This window comes from Panthera pardus, unplaced genomic scaffold (genome assembly GCF_024362965.1).
Source record: "Panthera pardus isolate Hobbes unplaced genomic scaffold, ASM2436296v1 HiC_scaffold_17, whole genome shotgun sequence".
Classification (NCBI taxonomy): domain Eukaryota; kingdom Metazoa; phylum Chordata; class Mammalia; order Carnivora; family Felidae; genus Panthera; species Panthera pardus.
Window position 1 is genome coordinate 117,198,012 of NW_026526732.1, and position 24,530 is coordinate 117,222,541.

The following is a 24,530-nucleotide window of genomic DNA, read 5'->3' on the forward strand; positions in this document are numbered from 1 at the left end:
AAAACCCAGGATGCTACTTTAAAGTACTTCACCGCCTTTGTAAATGACCGACAATTGCCTTTAAGGTCACACTTTAAGGGGCACCTCAGTGGCTCAGTCAGTTAAGCGTCCCACTTCGGCTCAGGTCATGATCTCGCATTTCATGAGTTCGAGCCCCGCATTGGGCTCTGTGCTGACAGCTCAGAGCCTGGAGCCTGCTTCGGATTCTGTGTCTCCCTCTTTCTGCCCCCTCCCCGCTCAGGCTCGGTCTCTCTCAAAAATAAATAAACATTTTTTTAAATGCCGTTTAAGGTCACACTTTGAGATTCATTGGAAATCTAGCTGAGGTTTGCAACTTACTTTGCTGCCATTCCTACTTTAGTGAACTCATGTATAAATTCATTTCAAATGAGCAAATTCCTCATTACTAGAAGAACTGGAAAGAATATAAAATTTAATGTCTTCTTTCAAAGTCTGGATTATGGCTAGGAGTGCTTTAATATTCATCTGTAGAAAGAAATTATTAGAAACTAGATGATTTCTAAAATGCCTTCCAATTTTAATACTCCAGGACTCTATTATTTCTACATCGTTGAATCAAGGGAAATTAATACAGCATGACTAAATAAGGCAATTTGTGATCTAGGCTACACTGAGGTTACTCTCTTTGTGGCTAAAGGTATTTCTTAGAATACAGTGCTAAACATGTAACTGCATTCTGCAACCAATGCAAACATGTTCTAATTGATCGGAGGGAGAAGAAAAAAAAATTCAACGCGGGGTATCTGTGTGGCTGAGTCGGTTAAGCTTCGACTTCAGCTCAGGTCATGATCTCACACTTTATAGGTCGAGCTCTGCATCATGCTCTGTGCTGACAGCTCAGAGCCTGGAGCCTGCTTGGGATTCTGCGTCTCCCTCTCTCTCTGCCCCTCCCCCGTGCACGTGCTCTCTCCCTCTCTCAAAAATAAATACTTAGAAAAAAAAAAATTTTTTTAATTCAGTCCAGAGCGCCAGCAATTCCTCTGTGAGCTAGCGTGGCAGGGAGTGTGTGGGGTCAGTGAAGCATCAAGTTACAGAGCAAATTAAAGGTCTGAAAGAGAGTGGCAGGGTCTAATCATCTACTGTCTGAGGCTGCCAGAATGGGACCCATCACCCTTCCTCACTCACAAAGGACTGTTCCACGTATGCTAAGCATACAGCTAAGGGCTCCAACCATCTTTTATTAAAAAGGCCTTCAGTTCCAAATAGATCTTTATGGAATTATTTCCTTCAAGTTTTTAGTTCTGTCATATTAAAAATTTCCATGAAAAAGTAATCAAAACCTAATGCTTACAGTGTTCTGCCACAAAGAAAAATATTGTGGGTTTTTGTTCCTATTAAAAACATGTGTTACATATATATACATAATTATGTAAGTCCCAGACCCAGTGTACACATATCTATACAAAAACCTTAGGAAAATAATGATAGTAGTTTTGCCTAAGCCAACGCAAGTCATAACATCATATTGTACTCTGTCCATAACACCCCTCATTAAGCCAATGCTTTGAAAAGGTCAGCAAGCGATGACTATTTCTGCATATTTTGTGGCATAGGTTGCAAACACGAGATCCATAGGGATGAATTAAGGTCACTTTTAAAATTCAAATAGTACTTTCTCGGCTTGGTTGGCTGAATCGTGTGAATCTGCACTATTTTTCCTAGGGGAAAGTTAATTTTAGAAAGGAGAAAAACTTTGCCAGGAAAACAATCACATTGGCTCAATACCTAGACAGTGACTCTTTTCTTAAAAGTTCAAAACGCTTCAAGTCTCCTACTTGTCCTTAATATCCTTGAAAGCAGGTACCCAATTCCAGCCCCATTTCATAATGAGCATCTCATTCCATAAAAAGTTGGATTTCATAGGATACCTACTGAATGGTATTTTTAAAAAATTAGCCCTTTACCTCAATTTTCCAAAGACAGACAAAATAAAAATATTTTCCCTGGGAGGTAACTCTGAGTGTTTGGTAAGTACTTAGAATGGCTCAGATACAGATATATATGAAAAGCAATGGAGGTACATCTATGACAAAGTGCAAGACAGAGAAACATTTAGTATTTTGTGCAAGTTCAAATACAATATAACTTACAGACACTCAACCAGTTCAGGGTAGAAGAGCTTGGTTCAAATAATTAGGAATGTAAACAGAATCTAAATTAACATACACGATAATTCTTCCTTCCGGTTCCTAGAGATAGAGTGCATTTGGATGTTCAGCTTTAAAGGAACCAACATGTAAAAATTCCAGGGGCCACTGGCAGAAAGTCAGGCAATGTAAGCACAGTAGGGGAAGATTTTCTGATTTCCACGGAATAGGCCTCAGTCCTTTCTAATCGCCAGAGTACTTTTGAAGGAATTCTCACATTTAAAAATGTGAGGTTACAAAGCTAACTCTTTAACAAGGGCCCTCAGAAGTATGGTATTTCTCTCCACCCTCTATTTGAATTTCAAATGCACGTTAACCCTCCCTTCCCAAAATTGCCAACTCAAAACCCACCACCCCACCAAATTCATCAACTTGAAGGAAACCAGCCTTCACGGTTTTTATTCTCCGGGCACGCTACCATTTCCAGGTGATGCTTATCATCAATTGGGTGCCCCCTGTCCCTCGTGTGCCGACCTTTCGGACACTTTGAAGTGATTACGGGGGGAGAAGAGCACGTCTCCATCACCTGGATTGATTTTTCAAGACCCAGAAGCTCGCGGGCGCGCGCGCACACAGCCTTCCTCCCATTTCGGAATCAGGATCTCCGCGCTCCAGCGGGACCTACTGCTTTAGGCTGCGATCAAGTTCTAGGGGCACCGCAGTCACCCAGAAAACCTTGTAAACTCATCACAGTATTTAATTTTCGGGGAAAATAACCCCCAAAGCGCCTCCGCCTATTGTTTCGTGCAGACAGGGACGATAAGACGGTTCACCTACCTCGACCGAGGGTTATTACCACCCCCACCCCCACCTCAAAGTTAGGAATAGAAACAGAAGGTGGGGGCGGGGGGGGGGTTGTGTTTTGGAAGGACAGCAGCTGCGATATTTCAACCTGGAAATTACTGCGGAGTCCAGGGGAGAACGGCGCGCCGGAGCTTGCGCCATACACCTGGAGAGGGTGGACGACCTCCCGCCTGCGAGCCCACCCGGTCCCCCACCCCACCCCCCGCCGCCGAGCCCGGTGCGGGGTTTCGGGGGCTGCCCCGGGGAAGGCGGATGAGGGTCCGGCGGGCCGCGGGGTAGCAGCGCAGCAGGCGGAGGATCCCGTATCTCTCCCCCCCACCCCACCCCCCAGCCCGGGGCTGGCGCGGTGCGCAGGAGACCGCGGAGGGCGCAACGAGGGGGTCCGACCGGCACCTGGTGCGGCCGGCCCGGCTGCGCTCCGGGGAGGGCGCACCCCGCGCCCCTGCTTACCTTGCGCGCGAGGTCCGAGTCCGGAGCAGGGACACCGGGAGGGTCCGCTGTCAGCTCCTGCGGGCGACGCTTCAGGTATCAGAGGCGCGCGGGTCTGCCGGCTCCCAGCCGCCCCGCGCGCCCCGGGGCCCCCTTCCTCCGGCCCGCGCCCCCGGCGCCCGCCCGCACGTCGCCCTCCGCCGCGCTCCCCTTCTCCCCCTGCTGTTTATTCCGGAGAGCGGTGGCCCCTCTCCCGAGCCCTCCCTCCCCCCGGCGCGTGCACGCACACACCTCCCCCAGAAATGCGCTCTCTTTCGGAAGGGGCAGCGACTGTGGTCCTTGAAATTCTGGGGCTGGGCGACTTCGGAAAACCCCTTTTAAAATCTTCCATCTACCCAGCGAGGTTCAGGGCAGGCACCACTTCCATTCGTCCCTGCCACCTCCGTCCTCCCTAGCCTTAACCACATCACTTAACGCTTGATTGTGCTCTGAGAATCGCCTGCCAGTCATCTTAATGTTTCCAAAATAACTCCTTCCATCTTACTGTTTTAAAAATGTATCGCTTCTCGGCCTTTTGGCTAAGATCAAGTGTAGTATCTGTTCTTATCAGTTTAAAAATGTAGACGTCCCCACTACTTAAACTTGGGTTGCCAGGACTTTAGATTGGCCTCGAGAAGGGTATGTTCAGCTATGCAAGACAAGACAGGTCAGGCCTCTTTTGCCAGCACTGTCCACACCTGCCACCTGTCAGGGCCCCAAGTCAAGGCGAAAGCATTTAATTATACCTGGCTTTGGTTACTGAGCATGTCTGGAGCCTCCGTTTCTCAGGAGAGAGGCAGTTCTGAAGCCAAAGTTCTGGGAGGGAGCAGGTGGATGTATTGAAGGAGAGTTCTAAGGCCAACGAAGCAGCAATGGGCAGAGCATACTGAATAATATAAAAGATAAGAACGACGGGAAGGGATCTGTGGAAACATCACTGTATCATTAACATGCAGGAGCTGGGAGTGGTGACATAATCCCTACTGGGAATGTGGAAGGTGATTTGTTAACTGGCACTCCATTTATTCATTCATTCATTTACCTATCAATGTGATGTATACTTATGGAATAGGTTAGAGGCATCACAACATTATTCATTCATAGCCAGTCATGTCACTCATAACTTTAAGGATGCCAGGAATCAACTGAAGAAACAACAAGTTTGTAACAGAGCCCTGGACAATGCAAATGGCTATTAAAGAGACTCCGGTTTTTTGTTTGTTTGTTTGTTTTTTTTTAATTCTGCCAACATTTATTGAAAGCTTGCTAGTTCAAGACACTGCTGGGTGCTAGGGGTAGAAGAATTAATAAGAACAGCAACATGGTGTGCCTGAGTGGCTCAGTCGGTTGAGTCACCAACTTCGGCTCAGGTCATGATCTCACAGTCCGTGACTTCGAGCCCTGTGTGGGGCTCTGTGCTGACAGCTTGGAGCCTGGAGCCAGCTTTGGATTCTGTGTCTCCTTCTCTCTCTGCCCCTCCTCTGCCTGCACTCTGTCTCTCAAAAATGAATAACCATTAAAAAATAAAAAAATAAAAGAACAGCAACATCCCTAACCTCACAGAGCTGAATAGAGGGATACACAGTGAACAGCTGTTAAAATTAGATGCTCGGGGTGCCTGGGTGGCTCAGTTAAGCATCTGACTTCAGCTCAGGTCATGATCTCATGGTTCCTGCATTCAAGCCCCGCATCGGGCTCTATGCTTGAAGGTGCAGAGCCTCCCTGGGATTCTCTCTCTTCCTGCACCTCCCCCACATTCTCTCTCTCTCTCTCTCTCTCAAAATAAATAAGTACACAAAACAAAACAAAAAACTAAGTAGATGCTCCGATGCTGATGCATGATGCTGGTGCACCTGGAGGGTAGTCTACAACAAGCCCAGAGGCAGTGTCTTTTAAGCTGAGACCTGAAGAATGAATGTAACTTGGCCAGGGACAGGAGAGTAGCAGGAGAAAGAGTTTTCCAGTAGCGGAAAAGCGTGGAGAGAAAGCCAAAGGTATGAAAGAACAGGGCAACTCAATGAATTTCAAGAAGCTCATGATGGCTGTTGGATTCTTTCTTGGGTGAGGGAGTGCCAGTGGTTCGGAGGAAGACTGGAGAGACACAACTGGAGAGGTAAGCAGAGGCCAGATTATGTAGAGTCTGCTAGGCCATGTTTTAAAAAACAATTTTTTTTAGCTTTATTTTTTGAGGGAGAGAGAGAGAGAGAGCAGGGGAGGGGCAGAGAGAGAGGGAGAGAGAGGGAGAATCCCAAGCAGGCTCCACACTGTCAGCACAGAACCTGACGCAAGGCTCAAACTCACAAACTGTGAGATGATGACCTGAGCGGAAACAGCCTGGCTGCTTAACCAACTGAGCTACCCAGGCGCCCCTGCTGGCCGTGCTTTAAAATTGCACTTGATTCCACAGATCATGGGGAGGCATTGAAATGTCACAGGCAAGGTAACAAGATCAGATTTTTGCTTGAGAAAGACTGCTGGCTGCAAGCAGAAAACAAATGAGGAGGGGAGGTAGGGATGAGATGGACGCGGAGAACTCTAGAACAGGCACTACTCGGTGCATACCAGTGTGCAGATCCTCCTGCCTTTGTGGCATCTAAGTTCAGTCCTATGACAAGTCCCTAGAGAGACAAACTTTTCCTGAAGGGACGCGTGGAGGCAGAGGAGGGTCAGTGGTGGTAAACACTGAGAAACAATGGAAGTAAATAGAAATTAGAGAGAAAATGTTGTTTACCAACAGTTATCGACGTTCTTCAATCTGAACCCATCTGTCTGAAATCCAAGTTCACTGTGCTTCTATGATGTCATGCTTGCAGACACGTATGGCTGGGAGCTCAGCTACCTTGCTGCAACCACTGTGGGCTGTAATCAGATCTAAAGGAAAGCATGAGTGCCAGGGCTGGGGTGCCGGGAGGCACCGGGGCTCTTGCTGGGTCCTCTCACCAGCCTCTGAGAGCAAATGGGCACAGGTGAAAGCAGTGGGGGTAGGGGGAAGCAGGCTGACCTTAGGACAGGAGAACAGAGCACAGCCAAACATTTTTAAGTAATCTCTGCCCCCAAACGTGAGGCCAGAACTCACAACCCCGAGATCAAGAGTTGCATGCTCTTGCAACTGAGCCAGCCAGGTCCCCCAAGACAGCCAAATATTTTACCCCTAGAGCACTCTCTTCATTTTTCTTTGTTTTGTTGTTTCAAGGTGATGTACTGCCTTCTCTCTCTCTCATTAGAATTGTATTCTCCTCAATTTTCCGTCATATTTTTTCATTTGTTTCTCCTTTTACTTTCTCTTCATTTCTTTCTGCTCTCTTCCTTTCCTCCTTGCTTCCTTCCTTGATTCATTCCATAGATATTTTTGTAGCTACTGTGTTTTGTATCTTGATAGTAAATACTGGATATACAAAGATAACCAAGGGCGAGTCTTTGTCCTTGAATTTCACAGTAGGTAGATATATGAATTAGGATACTATGGTTGCCAGTAACAGAAATGCAGTGGAGACAACAAAGGGGGAAAAGGGAATTGCTTAAAAGGTAGCAGGGCTCTCACCTGGAAACTGCATGCATGGATACAGACGGGCTTTCTCAGCAATCTGGAGCTGCAAATTGAATATAATCATGATTCTTTGTTCCTCCTTTATCCTAATTCACTTTCATCTTCATATTCTCTCTCTCTCTCTCTCTCTCTCAATTCGAAATTTTCAGGGAGGGAATTAACCAGCCTTACCTGGGTCAGATGCCCAGGTCAAGGAAGAGGAGGTGTCAGGGTCATGATGTAAACACATGCCCACAAGAGTTCTTCGTGTGACTATAGAGATGGTGGCCAGCACAGAACTGGGGATGAAGAGGGAAGGGTATTTGTGGAGTTGGGGGTAAGGCAGCTCTTCAGAAAAAGCTCTAGGCAGACAACTTAATAAAAGTTTATTATAAAGGTAGGCACATAAGTAATTACAATGTAATTTCATAAGTACTGTAATAATGATAGGAAGGAAGCAGTAGAGGAACATACAGCAGGGGAGGAGGAATCTCAACTTCACAGAGACACAAGGAATGTTTCACAGAGAAGGCAATGTTTTGAGTTTTGAAAGCTTAACCTGTGTTTGCTAAACAAACGCAATAGTTAGTCTATAGAACTTGCAAGATTACTCCTTGTTTGGTTTTCAGTAAGGATGAGGCTTCAGGCAGAGACCAGGAAGGATTCTATTACAGCATTTAGGGAGAGAGCTAATATGGCCTGAAAGATAGGGTGTGTTAGAAAGATCTAGAGATTTAGAATCCAGAAAACTTGATGTGGGGAGTTGGGGAAAAGGGAAAAGCCAAAGATAACTTCAAATATTCAAGTCTGAGCAACAAGGTGGACAACAAAGAGATGAGATGAATCAGTACAAAGGGGAGAGATTTGCTGGAGAAGAGAATGGGTTTCGTTTTTGATTTATTGAGTTTCAGATATCGACAGGATACTGAGTGAAGAAATCTAATAGTGGATAAGAGTAGGATACTCAAAGAGAAAGTTGCTAAATGCATTGATTTGGACTTTATCAACCTAGAGATCATTCATACTATGGATGTGGAAGAGAGCACCCAGAAAAATCACGTGTAAAATAAGAACCAAGAGCCTATGGGGATCCCTGAAGGACATCAACATCAACAGAGGCAGGATAGCTAACAGAGGAGGAGAACCAAGAGAAAGCAATGCCATGTGAGACACTGTCATGCAAGAGAAAGGGGTTTTGAAAGAAGGGGATGATGGGGTGCCTGCCTAGCTCAGTCAGTAGAGCATGAGACTCTGGATCTCTGGGTCATGAGTGCAAGCCCCATACTGGGTGTAGAGATTATTAACATAAATGAAATAAACTTTAAAAGACAGAAGAGGATGGTAAAGAGTGTCAAATGCTGTAGAGAAGCTAAATACTATTCTAGGAGCACTCAGAAGAAGCCTTTCAATTGCCTATTTGGGGATGATTGTTGGGTCTTTATGAGAGCAGTTTTGGGGAGCACAAGTTAAAGAAAGTACATTGCATTTTATCAGGGTTTCTCAGTCTCAGCAATGCTGCTGTTTTGAACCAGATAATTCTTGTTGAGAGGGCTGTCTTGTGTATTAGAGGACATTTAGCAGCATCCTGGGCCTCCACCCACTAGATGCCAGTAGCACCTCCCCAAGTTGTGACAACCGGAAATGTCTCCAGACAATGTGAAATCCCTTGGGGGCAAAATTCCCACACCCATCCCACTTGAGAACAACTGCATTAACTTGAGATGTGGATGGGACAATTTTCTTTTCCTAATTTGCAAATATGTGTTTATTCTAAATTTAATTTTATAAACCCAAAATGCCTACGGGATAAATACTCACCCAAGCCTTCTCTAGTTCACTTAGAGAATAAGTTCATAAAAGGCTATACTCAAAACAAAATTTATAGGACTATTTTAGAGTTAGGTGTATTTTTTTTCTATAGTGGCAGAAAGAAGATCAGTCATTATCCAGGGGTAGGGATTGGACAGGTGACAGGAAGGATAACAAAGGGGCACAAAAAAACTTGGAGGTGGTGGATATGTTCCCAGTCTTGACTGTGGTCATGGTTCCATGCTGTAAACATATGTCAAAACTCATCGGATAGGATACCTTCTTTTTATTATTATTTTTTTAAGTAAACCCTGCCCCTGCTGTGCGGCTCAAACTCACAACCCTGAGATCAAGAGACTCATGTTGTACCAACTGAGCCAGCCAGGTTCCCCTAGGATATTTTATGTACATTTTATTTCATGCCAATTATATCTCATATAAAGTGTAAGGAGAGAGACAGAGAGAGAGAGAGAGAGAGGAAAGAAGGAAGGAAGGAATGAGGGAGGAAAGAAGGAGAAAAAAAGATAGGTTGCCTGTATGAATGGCAAGGAAGAGTAGGTGATAAAGCTGGGCAAGTAAAGGCTCGGAGTGTCATACATTTTGTTGCAGGTTTGAATTCTGTCCTGTGTGTAATATGGGAAGCCAACTGAGAATGGTAAACATGGGTGTGATCTAGATATATCTATTGCCTAAGACAACACCCCATTTGGATACTCTTGTGACAATGTTGATGATTTCTAGCCAACTTGTAGTAGAAAACACTTCACTGCCTCTGATGTTATGACCTGGCCAACAGAGATGACACTAAATATAATCTAAGCACTGAATATTAGTCCATAGGTACAAAAGCCCCCTTTGCCACAGATGATCTTAGTTGACAGTCAACAAGGGAAATAACACCAAAGCTCCATGCTTCGCTATTTCTTTGGTCTCATTCAATGGAACAGCTGATAAGGATATACTCATGAACTATGTTACAAACAATACTTGCTAAATATAGAGCAAAATTACATACCAGGGCCAAAATCTGGTAACCACTTATCCTTGGTCCTCCAACTTTTATAATCACACCACCATTTCCCTCAACTTCTCCTACTGCTTACCTTGAACAGCCTTCCCTGGCCATTGTCACAGCAAGAATATCCAGTCTATCAACCAACTGGATATTGTTGCAGTCACATATTTTCAAACCTAATCTCAAATTACTAAACTGTGTACTTTGGCCAGCTTCTTTCTACCAAAATAGAGTATGATATCTTGTTTTTAGAAGGACCAAATGGGTCACTATATTTATATTTATGACGAGGTTTAAATAAGAATCTGGTCATCAGTTTATTCAAGCCATGTTAATTTACTGAGTTGATATATTGCTGGAAGGTCTTTAAATAGCATCCAAACAATAGACTCATGCCACTAAGAACCGAAAGGGTTCATTTCAATTAAACAAATATTTTTGAAGTATCTACTATGAATCAGGCACTGATCCAGGAACTGGGAGAGAATAATAAATAGCATGGACATGTCTCTGCCCGCGAAGTTTATGGTCTGGGAAAGATAGATATGTGCATGTAAGAGTTAGATATGTGTATGAGAAAGATAGATATATGTGTGCAGTGTATGTAAAAACTTTCTCAAGCCAAAATGAGAAAAAAAAGTTTTAAGAATCAGCGTTGTTAGTATTTCCAAAATAAAACCAACACACAAGCACTGTTCATCTCAACTGTGCCTTATCTGGTTGCAATTATCAGACCCTTATGTGCAGAGACAGCAACGCTCACCAATTATTCCACATGTGCCCCCATGTTGCCTGGATTCCTTGCAGTTCAGTGGGGTCTTATGACTAATCTGGCCACTGGCCAGTGAGCAGAACCCTAGAAGAGCAGGAATGAGTCCTCCTCCTGGTCTATTCCCCTAGCCCCGTGAACTCCAAGCACTTGTGCAGAGATGGCGGTTCAACAAGATCAAAGTAGCCTAGAGCAATGAGTAAACCACTTGAATAGAAGCCCTGGGAGTTGCCTCAACTGATGGAAAGCTTTATAGCATAAGACATAAACTTTTGAGGTTAAACAAAGCCGCTAAACTGCTGTAAAGTGAACTTTTGCCGAATTAACCTGCCCAGTCCTAACACATCATCTCGTCACGTTAAACGAAAAGCGTTCTGAACCTTCGTGATGAGCGAGTAATAAGAATTAGGTGTGCATTCCTTTGGCAAATATTCATTAACCGCTAACTATGCGCGGGCAGGGGGGGGGGGCTGCTTCAGAGGGTGAGAATACTGCAATGAATAAACCAAAGTGCCTGCGGCTACAAGGAGCTTACGTTTTAGTGGGGAAGACAGACAGTAAAACTTTTGGGTAGTGAAATTCTGGATCTTGACCCATTTTCACTAAGTCTCACCCCTTTCATTGCCTGACCTTCTTCCCTGCTCAGCTCAGATTCTGTGCTCCATCATTATATCCAGTGTCCTGTCCATACCCTCAACTCGCTCCTCCCTCTCTCCTTTCTTCGTACTTGCCTGGCAAAATCCCAACCTGGTTGTACCCAAACCTTTGCCATATTCCCAGCTACTCCCAAGTAGATGAATATAGCTGGAGGAAAACCATAAGCCTAACTGGTGCTTTGACCTCATGAACACCAATGTCACTGGGTCCTTCTTGAAGCATCCTGGCAACCACACTACCTTCCCTAATCCACTCATCCCCATTCTCCAGGACTAGCTCGCATTTCCTCTCTCCTGAAACCTCCCACGATCTCCTCCCAGATCTCCTCCCACGCTCGCTGTCAGTGATTCTGCTCCTGCTTTCGCTGAGAAACGTAAAGGAATAACTTCTAAAACTCCCACTTCGTGTGCCAAACCCCACCCAGCGCCTGGACCCATAGGCTCTACTTTCTCTTGTTACTGTGTAGAAAATGTCCACTGTCCCATCCAAGGACAACCTCTCATTTGTGGTCTACATGGAGATGTGCCACCCAGATCCCCCGTCAAGGCAGGACCTGCTGCGCAGCCACAGAGAGCCCATCTATCAGCTCCCTCCAGGTCTGCTGCAGCCATGGAGTCACTTGGCCTGAAGTCATGCCCTTTCTGGGGTGGCGTGCACGCAGTGGCTAAGCAAGACGGGGTTCTGAAAGTCCGACCAGGAAGGACACTCTGAAGAGCACTCCTCGAGAGCTCCCCACGGGATTGGCAGAGGCTTCATCGGTTCTGCCTAGGTTTGACCTCTTCTTCTGCCCAATCTTGCATCCCTCCCTTCCTTTCACAGGTATTGATCTCCCATAACTATCTGCACCCCAACTTCTGGTTCAGTATCCACTTACAGAGAAGCCAACTTGATATCCCTACCGTACCTACCTTAGATCAGCTCCAGCTCCTGTCCCCTCCCTCTCTTTCACCATGAACTTTCCCCCTCTCTACTGATTCATTCCTATCATCATATGAACATTCAGTAATCTCCTCCTCCTCCTCCTCCTTCTTCTTCTCCTTCTTCGAGAAAGAGAGCACACATGAGCAGGGGAGAGGGGCAGAGGGAGAGGGAAGAAGAGAATTCCAAGCAGTCTCCGTGCCCAGTGCAGAGCCCAACGCAGGGCTCAATCTCACCACCATGACATCATGACCTGAGCTGAAATCAAGAGTGGGATGCTCAATGGACTGAGCCACCCAGGCGCCCCTCTCCCTTCTTAAAAACCAAACTCCTTTTGAGCTCCCGCTCCATTTCTCCACTCCACTGAACAGGAAAATTCCTAGAAAGTGTCTAAATCCATTTCTTGCCTACCTGTCTCACTATAGCCTCACTCCTGGCACCTTCACGAATATCAGCCCTACAGAAACAGCTGTTGTCACTGATAACGCATCATCGTGATAGCCAATGGACAATGCTCAGTTCTCTTGTCACCTGATCGTTTAGCAGCTTCTGACCCAAGAGATCACTTTCTCCCTCTTAGACAATCATCTGGCTTCTTTCCGAGACACAGCTTTCCACGATTTTCCTCCTCCTTTCCTGGCTGCAGTAGCTCCCTCTCCTTTGCTGGTTCTTCTTTCTCTCCTGAATTTCTAAACACTGGAGAGCTCCAGGGTACAATCCTGACCCTCTCCTCATCTTTACCATATTCACTCTGTTAATAATATCAGCCAGTCCCGGGGCTTTAAATACCATCTACATGTTGACAAGTGCTAAATTTATATCTTGACTAGAGCTTCTTCCCCTGAATGCCAGACTCTCACATCCAACTGCCTATTCTGAATCTCCATTTAGATTAATAAGAATCTCAAACCTAGTAGGTCCGAAACAAAACAACTGATTCCCTTCCCCACCTCCCCCATCAAAGAAAAAGGAAGCCCTGTCCCCCACCCCTCAACCAGAGGTCTTCCTCATCTAGGTAACCAGCTACTCCATTCTTCTAGTTATTGAACCAGAAAACAAAAGTCATCATCGACTCCTCTCTGCTTCTTATACCCTACATTCACTACGTGAGAGGATTCTTGAGAATCTCCAGTCTTTCTCCAGCACTCTCATTTATTTAAGGTCTCTTTTCAAATGTCATCTTATTAACAGTTATCAAATATGCAAAATAAAGTCCCGTCCACCTTACTGGTACTTCCTATCTTCTTTAGCCTGCTTTACCTTTAACAAAATTAGTCACTCAATACAGTCACTTATTTGTTCATTGTCTCAACCAGAATGCAAGCTTGAAGACTGCAGGGGCTTAGTCCTGATCCCTAGCTCCCAGTGATGGGCAGGAGGCAGGTGCTCAGCAAATACTTCTGAATGATACATGAAGGAATGGAAAAGGATGGAAAGGGAACAGTGATGGCGTAGGGGTAGCAGAAGCACATGGGCATAAAGCTAAATGATGTGAAGGTGCAAACCATTTGAAGATGGAGGGAGAAACGATCCTGGCAGGAAAAAAAGTAGAAAGCTCAAAGGTAGGAATGAGCCAGGCTTTCTGGGGGAACATCAAAGAAGGCTTGTGTGGTTGCAACAGCCAAAGGTCTCAGAGAGGTGAAATGTCAACAACTAGATTACATAGGACTTTGTGAACCGTAAGTATATTTTTAAGTTTATTTATTTTGAGAGAGACAGAGCAAGCAGGGGAGGGACAGAGAGAGAGAGAGAGAGAGGGAGGGAGAGAGAGATCCCAAGCAGGATCTGCATTGTCAGCACACAGCCCCATGTGGGGCTTGAACTCACGAACCATGAGATCATGACCTGAGCTGAAACCAAGAGTTGGTCGCTTAACCGGCTGAGCCACCCAGGCGCCCCCCACCCCCCACCCCGAACCATAAGTATTTTGAATTTTCTTCCAAGTATGGTAAGAAACCACTGAAGAGTTTTAAGCAAGGGAGTACCCAATCTGAGATTTAAAAAAAAAAAAAAAAAAGTCACCTTGGCTGCTGTGTGACTAGCAGGGGGGTGGGGGTGGTAATGTGGAAACCACCTGAACAGTGAGGCTGTGTGGAAATCCAAGCAAAAGAGTGAACAGAATTTGAGTGGCATCAGTAAAGTGGGGAAAATAGTATAAGATTGGAGGGTAGAAACGACTGAATTGGTTTGTTCTCGTTAGGGGCACAAAAGGAAAAGAGAGGATTCCAAGAAAACGTCTCATTTATGCCCTGCAATCTGGAGTCCATTCAGGCAAATTTAACTCATCCTATTTCCATGAAGTCCATTGAGTAATAGGATCCTTTGGACAGCTGTGGTTGAGTAGGGGGAAGAAACGAAGGGCATCACATACAGAAAGGGGCAGAAATACTACATTCGGTTTTGGTAACGATGAGTTTTCAAAGGTGTCTGCGGAGCTGGCCTAGAACTCTGGGAGGAGGGTCTGGAGTGGCCGATACCGTATTTCCTGTTATCTCCCTCTCTCTTTCTCTCTCTCTCTCTCTCTCTCTCTCTCTCTCTCTCTCTCTCACACACACACACACACACACACACACACACACACACACACACACACACACACACTACTTTTAGGGGCCTAGAATGGGCAATACCGTACTTCCTGTATTATCTCACACACAATTCCCCTACATTTACGAGCGTGGATTGGGCAATACCGTATGTCCTCTATTATCTCCCCCATATTTATGGGTCTGGACTGGGCAATCCTGGACATCCTCTATTATCTCTCTCACACACACACCCTACATTCACGGGTGTTACTGGGCAATACCGTATTTCCTCTAGTATCTTTCTCTTTCTCTCTCTCTCTCTCTCACACACACACACACACACACCCCTACATTTACAGGTCTGGAAATCGCGCGCACAAACACACTCGCTACATTTACAGATCTGGAAACCGACTTGTCTCTGGTGACGTGAACTTCGAACGTGGTTGGGTCTTTTTCCCTAGGGCGCAACTTAAACAAGGCATGGGGTCCTCCGAAATACAGCGGTTTCAGGGCTCACCCCCAGCACGATCTCTGGACCCTAATGGAGATCACTCATTTAGCAATCCCTTCAACCTCTGTGAAATACTGCAGGTGGCGACTTCCTGAGATGGAAACTTCTCTACCACCAGCCGCCCGCCCCTCCCGGGCGCAGGCTGCCCCCCTTTTCCGGGCAGGAACCGAGGAGACAATGCCCTGGCAGGCCCCCTAGCGTTCTCGCGGCCAGCCCCGCCAGGTCGGCCGGCCGGCCGGCCGGCCGGGACGCGCGGCCCGCACGCCTCCCCAGCGGAGAGCCCAAGCGGCGGCCCGCGCGGCCCGGGAGCGCGCCGTCCCTCCGCCCGCCACCGGGGCGACCCCTCGCGGCCCCGCCCCACCCCGGCCCGGGCTCCCCGCGGAGGCGCCCGGCTGCCCCGCCTCCCCCACCCGCGCGCGCCAACTCCCAGCTCGCGGCCCTGATTGGCCGCCGCATTCCCGCTTTCCTTCCCGAACCGCCATTTTGAAAATCTTGTTGATTCGGGGGAGCCGAGAGCGCGGCGCGAGCGTCACGCCAGAGAGCGGCCCGCGCGCCTCCTCCTCGGCGCTCGCCGCCGCCTCCCAGAGCCTCTTCGTGCCTTCGCGCGCCAGGCCCGCGGCGGCCGGCACCGGCGGTGAGGGCTGCGTCGGGGCAGAGGAGGCCGAGAGGGCGCCGCGGGCCCGCCCGCACCGCCGCGGCCATTTGGACGGCGGCCTGGGGCGGGGGGAGGGGACGCGGGGCGGCCGGCGGCGGCGGCGGCGGCGGCGGCGGCGGCGCGGGCCGGCGCGAGCGGGCGGGGGGCGGCGCGGGCCCGGCGGAGGGAGGGGCGGCTCGGCGCCCGCGGTTTCCCGCCTCGGGAATGCCCACAGCCGGAGGGAAGCCGTCCCCGGGGAGTAAGCGCTGCTGTCCCGGCCGCGGGAGGAGGCAACTTTGAGGTCGGGTTTCCCGCGGCCCCCGGCGTCCTGGGGCCGTGAAGGGTCGGGCAGGTCTCGGTGGCCGCCCCGTCCCTGCCGCCGGGGCCGAGGGGACCGAGACGTGTGGCTTTCTGCCCGCCCGCAGGTCGACAGCATGTCCTCCTCGGGCCCAGCTGCAGAGGGAGAGGGAACCCCCGCCCAGCCCGCGTCCGAGAAAGAGCCCGAGATGCCCGGCCCGAGAGAGGAAAGTGAAGAGGAGGACGAGGACGACGAGGAGGAGGAAGAGGAGGAGGAGGAAGAAAAAGGTGGGAGAAAAGTCGCGTCTCTGGTGATGGATTTCACAGAAAACCGTTTTCTTGCCTCCTTTTTTGCGCCTGGAGACGCAGAATCGGAGGGATCTCTGGCGAGAATGTTGGCGAGATTTATCCCTTTTTGGTGTTGAGCAGTGGCAGAGAATTGGTGAATTCCGGTTGGTAGAAAATAGCTGTTGGCGTTGTTATTTACGCATTTGGGAGTTGCGGTTGACTTGTGGCCAGCAATCGGCGTTCGTAACGTTTTCGTCATTTGACAGGACGTTTCTAAGTTTCAGATCTGTTTTTAAGACTTGTTTGTTGGCTTTTGAAGTCGCTAGGGTTGCTGTTTTTAATTTCATCTTCTGCTAATTTAAGTACAGGTGTTTTGCCCTTTGAAGTTCTTGCGAGGTCTTTCATGAAACCACACATGCAGACGTGAAGACGTTATTCATGCTAGTCCTGGAAATGTTTTGACAACTTTTCATGCATCTGCTGAACTTCAGCAGAGGCCCTTTGCAGAGGTTCGGGGGAGTTCACTCTCACGGGGAAACACCAGCGAAAGCTGTTGCTGCTCGAGAAAGTAGTTAAATACGAAAGCGGTGAACTGTGAAAGAGCTCCGAAACCGGTCTCAGTTTTGGAGTTGCAGGAGTGCACTGTTAACCATTATTTGCCTGGAGGCCTGAAGCAGGAGGACCTTACCGGATGCGGGACTGATAGAGCATCACTTTCTCCAACATGCACGGGGCACTACCACTTCCGGGTATGCCAGGTTCCTAAAATGTTTTCCAGTCGCTTAAAAAAATCTGTATCACAGTTCTCTTAGCGTCCTTTGATGATATTAGGCCAATCCAGGTTGGTTTAATAGGTGGCTCCAGCCAAACTTGGGAAGAAGTTTGAAGTGTTCTTTCCAGACCCGGGTTTAAGTGTCCCATTTCTTTTAAGCCTCAGCCAGCCCCAGGTCAGCATTTTATACCTACGATCTGGGTTGAGATTACACGGCATGCCTTTTTGTTTGTTAGACGTGGTAGGTGCTCTGAGATCGGAGCATTTCCACATTTAAGTACTGAAGCGGTTGGAGAAAATTATAAATTATTTTCAAGTTACTCACAATACAATAACTAAAAATTGGCTGCAGTATCTCAACTATTAGTCCAGAATTTTCTGAGTGTTTTTACCTCCGATTTTTTGTTTGTTGTTTAGTCTCTTTTTAAAGACCAAGTTTTTATACCACAGGGATGATGGACTCCTCTGTCAGGAAAAAAATTACAGAAATCGTGAAAAAATACTACCTGTGGCTGATACAGTAATGCTTAGGGGCCAGATGATCGTTCAGAATGCGATTTTTTTTTTTTTTTCTCCAGAATTACCCCCAAGGAGTTCTGTAGTTGTTCTAATTGATTATTGTTTCCTTCCTTTGACGTGTTTGTGGAGCAACTAAAATTGTGAAGGTTTTTATCCCAGTCAGCCCTGAAAATTTGACTGTACTCCTAGGGCATCTCAGAAACAGGACAGCGCAGTCTGCCAAAGAAGAGTGGACTTGACTTGGGTGGGGAGGGGCTAGTATGAAAGATGACTCTTAGCTTTGTGTCTTTGGCAGCCGAGCTGACTATATTACCATTTTCTGGAAAACGTAATTCACACAGGTGAGCAAGTGTGGAGAGGATTCGGAGTTCTGTTTGAGCGCACGGAGTTCGGTGCCTGGAGGACACGAAGGGGAGCTGTCCACTGGCGGCTCTGACAGCTGATGTGAAGCTTAGAAAGCTCTTGACTGGATGCAGGTCGGGAGAGTCATTAGCTCATAGATGGTAATCGGAGGCAAGCACATGGTTTAAGTCCGTCAGGGTTTCAGCAGCAGGATAACAGGGATTGCCTTAGAGTGTGTTTTCTTCCCTCTGCACACCATTGCCAGAATATACCTGCCGGAATCCCTTTATCCTTACTCGTTTTTTCTGCGCAAATCCTTACGTCTCCAAATCTTTCAAAGCCACCTCCAAATGTTTTGATCGTTTTTCCTTAATCCAAAAATAATTACCGTCTTCAACTCGGAGAACTTTTATTTGTATCTTTCCTAAGGTGTGTATCGCCTTCTCCTTGGAGTATATTTGTGACTAAACACCATCAGTAGAGGTGATGTCTTTCAGGATATTCAGTATCTTCATCATCTGTTCATCCCCCCCCCCCTTAGTATCTAGTGAGGCTTTGCACAAAACAGGCATTCAGCTGAATGAATGAAAAGACGTTCAGTGATAGAGTGTTCTCTTTTTTATCTGAATTTGTGTCAGTGGGTGTAAATCATTTTAGAAATTTAAGTTTAAAGGTTTAAGTTTTTAAGTATATGTTATATGTCTTTTTTAATGTTTTTAAATGTTTATGCATTTTTTTTTAATGTTTATTTTGAGAGAGAGAATGCATGCACAAAGAGAAAGGGTGAGAGAGAATCGCAAGCAGGCCCTCTGCTGATGAGCCCTACTTGGGGTTCGATCCCAGGAACCATGAGATTATGACCTGAGCCAAAATCAAGAGTCAGACGCTTAACCAACTGAGCCACCCAAGTGCCCCTGTAGCCTTTTTTTTTTTTTAAAGCAGTCCACACCATAAACAGTTTAACTTTTTTTAGAATGATTTATGACCACTGTTATAAACATTTACTGAACTACAAAATAATGTCCTCCCAGTCAGTTGCAGTAAATGTGAACTTGTAGAATTTTGCCCTATTTATAGCAACATTAGGCTGCTCTGCCTTAGCTAAGGTCCTTGTTTTTCTTTCGTCAGCTTGCTGAATTATTGCTTTCTTTGTATGTTTTTTGAAGTTCTTATAAACTCAGCCCAAGCTAGCTATTTGATGATGTACCATAAACTAAATTGCAATCAACAGAATTAGGTCTAATTAAAGAGTCGGCCTTGGTGATAGTTCACAAAGTGACTGGACTTTCATTAGCAATGATTGTAGTTGAATAAAAGTTTTTTGCTTTCTGATTTTTTTTTTAAACTGGATCCCTTGTGACTTGCCAGGCAAATAAAATGTTACTCTAAAAAAAGATTTCAGTGATGTTGTTAACTTACTATTTTTCATCTCTCATTTGCTTCTCAAAACCATGCTCAGGAGAAGAGTAAAGTATTAGAGATTTCTGCAGTTTTTCCTTATATGTTTATCCAATAAAATTAGTATGTTCTTTAAGCCTCTGGTTATTTAAGAAGTATTAAATTAATTTCTAGAAAAGAGTCTGATCGTGGAAGGCAAGAGGGAAAAGAAAAAAGTGGAGAGATTGACCATGCAAGTCTCTTCCTTACAGAGAGAGCCATTTACAATTGCACAAGGTAAGTTTATTCTGTTCTTTTCACTTTACACTAAAAATGTTTAAATATCAAAATTATGGTCAGCAGTGCTCAGTTTTTAGTGTTTACTAAGTAGTTATGTATTAATGGTATAATTTCATTTAGTTTGCCCTATTGAGCAAAAGCTATAAATAAATTATGCTGTAAAAATAACCATCATTAAAATAACTGTAAATCTGTTAACACATAATAGTGCTTAACTTTAATTATCACGGTGTGTTTTTTCCTAGGAAAAGGACAGAAACTTTGTGAAATTGAAAGGATACATTTCTTCCTGAGTAAAAAGAAAACGGATGAACTTAGAAATCTGCATAAACTACTTTACAACAGACCTGGCACAGTTAAGACCTTTTTTATGTCTTTAATCTAGTAACATATTTATGTATTGCAATACTGTGCGATAGAAGCATATAATTTTAGTTCTTGAAAGGACTTCAGCAATCAACTAGTTCAGTTTCTGTACCATACAAATGAACAAACTGAAACACACATTTATTAAATGATTTATCACAGAATACATAGTTGGATATTAGCAGTTAGGATTGTAATATCCAGGCTTTGTAGTATAGTTTTTATGCCAAACTGAATTTTTTTAATTGTGGTGATTTTAGTGATCTTTAAATGTATTAGAAGAAATTTATTTTGGGAAGGTTTCCAGCTATTCAGAAAAAATGATAAAGTGTAATTGTATCTCATTTTGAGCAAATATCTGATAAATTAGGTGGTAATTCTTTGGGGATTTGTTAAAACAAATCTATTTCATATAATTGAGGAAACTGCTTTCGGTTTTGCAAGGACAAAGTGAAGTTTGATGTTAGAATCTTGTGTGTTATCTCATTTGATCTCACTACAATCTAATTTACACAAGTCTCATTACTGTTAAATCGTATAACTTTTGGATTTTGGAGGTCTTCTGTTCTTTTCAAAAAATAAAATCCATGACTCTCTCATATAAGAAATAAATATTACTAGTAATGTGTATTACTTGGGGAAAGGATCTTTTTTTAAGAAGTGACTTTCCACATCCCCTAATACTGTCAGATAACATTTAGTTGTAGTTCTCTAATTGTCAGTAAAAATTCCCAGATGGAAATTTGTTCAATTCAAATTGTTATTTTTAAAGAATTAAATTTTTAAGCCTTTTATAACGTTAATATTTGAGTGACAAATACTATTTTCAGTTGTGAGTTAAGAAATGTTGAATAAACCAATACTATAACTGGGAAACAGATTTGAAAATACAAATGTTGGCTTTGAATTTTTCTTATGTACATTACTGGGTAATAAATAGCATTAATAATAAAGGAAACATTTTCAGGTGTCCTCATTAAAGAAGAATGTGGGTCAGTTCAGTGGCTTTCCATTTGAAAAAGGAAGTGTCCAATATAAGAAGAAGGAAGAAATGTTGAAAAAGTAAGTTATTTTTACATGTATTGTGTTTTGATCAATGTATTTTGAGTTAATTTTTAAACCTTTAAATAAGACCATCCAAACATTTTTAGTGGACTGCTAATTCTTTGCTTTTATTTTTTTTTAAAATTTTTTTCAACGTTTTTTTATTTATTTTTGGGACAGAGAGAGACAGAGCATGAACGGGGGAGGGGCAGAGAGAGAGGGAGACACAGAATCGGAAACAGGCTCCAGGCTCCGAGCCGTCAGCCCAGAGCCTGACGCGGGGCTCGAACTCACGGACCGCGAGATCGTGACCTGGCTGAAGTCGGACGCTTAACCGACTGCGCCACCCAGGCGCCCCTAATTCTTTGCTTTTAATGCCAAGATCTTAACATTCTTTGTAGCTATTAACTTGGGATATTCATTAGTTTCCCATAAGTAGTTACTGTTAAGATTATTGAAAACTCACATTAAAAAATGCTTCTATTTCTTAGAAGCATACGCAAATAAGTCATTCAGACAGTTCAAAATTCAAGTCTTGGGAATAGAGTGAAAAATCCACCACCCTCCTTTATCTCCTGCCAGCCTTTCTGTTCCCCCAGCTTGTAGGTACCATTTAAACTCTTTTGAAAATAATCAATTTGATGAAAACATGTTCTTTGCCACAATGCAAGCAAGATGATATATTCTTAAGAGCTTTTGTTTATTAAATCCTTCATAGTTTAAAAATAGTAAATAATAGAGATGATTATTCCTTCATCACAGTAGGAGTGCTGAGGGGAAAATCTAGTGTTTAATCACTAACTATGTTTGGCTCCATAGCTCAGGGGTTAGAGCACTGGTCTTATAATCACCAACCAGAAAAATTAAGTCCATGAATTTTATAGTATTGAAAACTTCTTACGTTATTTTCTAGTGAATTGACTTAGTTTATTCCTTTACTACCTTTAAAACTTAATTGGTAGGGGCACCTGGGTGGCTCATTCGGTTAAGTGTCCAACTCTTGATTTCATCTCAGGTCATGAACTCCTGGTTCATGGGTTTGAGCCCTGAGTTGGGCTCTGCACTGGTATCTCGGAGCCTACTTGAGGCTCTCTCCTCTCCCTCTCTCTGTCTCTGCCCCTCCCCTGCTTGCAAGCACGTGCTCATTCTCTCTGTCTCTTAATAAATAAACTTTAAAGGGGTGCCTGGGTGGCTCAGCCAGTTAAGCATCTGACTTCAGCTCAGGTCATGATCTCACAGTTTGTCGTTCAAGCCCCATGTCAGGCTCTGTGCTGACAGCTCGGAGCCTGGAACCTGCTTCAGATTCTGTGTCTCCTCTCTCTGCCCCTCCTCCCGCTCGTGCTCTGTCTCTCTCTGTCTCTCAAAAATAAATAGAAATGTTTAAAAAAAATTTTTTTTTTAATTTAAAAAGCTTAACTGGTAAATAGTGTTTTCAATTTATTAATAATCCTATCTGGTTGTATTTTATACATTAATCAAGATTATTAGGAAACATTAGATGCTTTTTTTTTTTTTTTTAAAGGAAGGACTTATTTTTAACTTACTTATTTTGATAGAGAGCACGGGAGGGGCAGACAGAATGAGAGAGAATCCCAAGCAGTCTCCGTACTGTCAGTGCAGATATCAGGACCGTGAGATCATGACCTGAGCTGAAGTCAAGAGTCAGATGCTTAACCAACTGAGCCACCCAGGTGCCCCCTGGGTTGGATGTCTTTTCTTTTTTTTTTTTTTTTTTTTTTTTTCTTTAATGTTTGAGAGAGAGCATAAGTGGGTGAGAGACAGAGAGAGAGGGAGACAGAATCTGAAGCAGGCTCCACACTCTGAGCTGTCAGCACAGGGCCCGATGGTGGGGCTTGAACCCATAACCGTAAGATCATGACGGGAGCTGAAGTCTGACTTGACTGACTGAGCCACCCAGGCGCCTCCCCCCTGCCCCCATGCTTTTTTTAATGTTTGTACCTGAGCGACTGTGGTTAGCTATTGCCTTTATGTTGTGGAGAATGTTTATAAACTTTGCTACATAACAAACTTGGTTTCTTTCATTTTCTGTTTTAGGTTTAGAAATGCCATGTTAAAGAGCATCTGCGAGGTTCTTGATTTGGAGAGATCAGGTGTAAATAGCGAACTGGTGAAGAGGATCTTGAATTTCTTAATGCATCCAAAGCCTTCTGGCAAAGTGAGGACCAATTTTTACTATTTCAGTAATGAGTCAGTTATAGTCTGTCCTTCCTTTCTTTTTTTATGGAACAGTTTAGTTTGTTAGCAGCATTGCTTCTCAACATTCAGTAGTGTCTTCTGCTTTCAAAGAACATGCACCAGTTTCATGACAGAAATAACATAGGAGGCATATAGATTTGTCTTCTTATCAGATACAGAAGATAGAAGATTAAGAAAAATAATTATTAACTAAGTTAATGTCAAATGGACAGAAATACAAACTAAGTATTCAGGGTTTTATATCTAGAAGGAACTGGAAGAACAGAAACAGGTTGAATTGAGGGTGAGGTGTTAGGCTGGATGGGGAACATATGCAACCTTCAACCAGGTGAGGAAAGATAAGATGGGCATATAGAACTGGGTATTTTCTAGACACTGGAATAATGGTTGGAAGTAAAATGGCCTTATACTTTCCCCCACTCTTCCTAAAATTCAGATTAGGTTTGCCTTAATTGTTTAACATAGGACTCGTTACTGACTTCAAATGTCTATTAAAGTATTACTTACCTGACTTTGCACTTTCAGTTTAAGTCTGTCAGTAAATATTTTCATAATCTTCCTCATTTTGATAGCAAAGAAATTGTGGAAAATTCTAGAGGACCTAGGAGTTTAGGGGAAAACCATCGGTGAGGGAGAGGAGAGGGCATAAGGATTAGGAACCAGAAAATAGCTCTGGAACTTTGGTTTTATTTGCTCTTGGTATGATTTACCATTAGCTGGAGAAAGACAGATAAAGAATATTTTTGTCATATAGCTATAAATCCAAGGGCTATGGTGGGGGTTTTTTTGGTTTGGTTTTGGGGTTTTTTATGTGTTTTGAATTTGGTTAAAAATGAGAGATTCCCTATTTTTTAAACTTTTACTATGGACAGACCTGTACTACTTAAGAATTTCATGTGACAAATTGAATACCATTTTCCCAGAAGCCATTCAGAAGTTGTTTAGGTTTTGAGGGATATGTTTACATTCTTTTAATCAGTGATTTTGAATGTGTTGGTTTTAAGACCCAATTACCCTCTTAAAAATTAATGAGGACTCCAGAAGCTTTTGTTTATGTGGGTTATTTTGATATTTACTATGTTATAAAGTAAAACTGAAAAAATTTTATTTATTTTTTTGAAAAAATTTTAAATACCAGTAAGCCCACTACATGTTAACAAAAGTAATGTATTATATGAAAAATACACTTTCAACAAAA

General features: G+C 44.3%; 2 protein-coding genes and 1 pseudogene across 4 annotated transcripts in view; 2 read left to right on the top strand and 1 right to left on the bottom strand.

Moving 5' to 3' along the window:
• The window catches only part of RNF144B (ring finger protein 144B), a 178,263-nt gene extending 174,673 nt beyond the window's left edge, over positions 1–3,590 (bottom strand). The window contains exon 1 of the mRNA XM_019420022.2: positions 3,423–3,590. The gene's annotated coding sequence lies outside the window, so the exon portion shown is untranslated. The remainder of the gene's footprint in view (positions 1–3,422) is intronic.
• Positions 3,591–3,959: 369 nt separating this feature from the next.
• On the top strand, positions 3,960–4,063 carry LOC128777930 (U2 spliceosomal RNA; annotated as a pseudogene).
• An 11,611-nt stretch (positions 4,064–15,674) lies between these two features.
• DEK (DEK proto-oncogene) overlaps positions 15,675–24,530 on the top strand; it is a 30,843-nt gene continuing 21,987 nt past the window's right edge. For 2 of the 3 annotated variants that reach the window (XM_019420030.2, XM_019420034.2), the window contains exons 1-6: positions 15,675–15,810; positions 16,236–16,395; positions 19,601–19,702; positions 19,951–20,060; positions 21,039–21,133; positions 23,171–23,291. In XM_019420030.2, the coding sequence (XP_019275575.1) occupies positions 16,245–16,395; positions 19,601–19,702; positions 19,951–20,060; positions 21,039–21,133; positions 23,171–23,291 (579 nt within the window). In that variant the 5' untranslated portion in view covers positions 15,675–15,810; positions 16,236–16,244. Of the gene's footprint in view, positions 15,811–16,005; positions 16,112–16,235; positions 16,396–19,600; positions 19,703–19,950; positions 20,061–21,038; positions 21,134–23,170; positions 23,292–24,530 lie in introns of those variants that run through there. The other variant, XM_019420031.2, reaches the window with a different exon arrangement.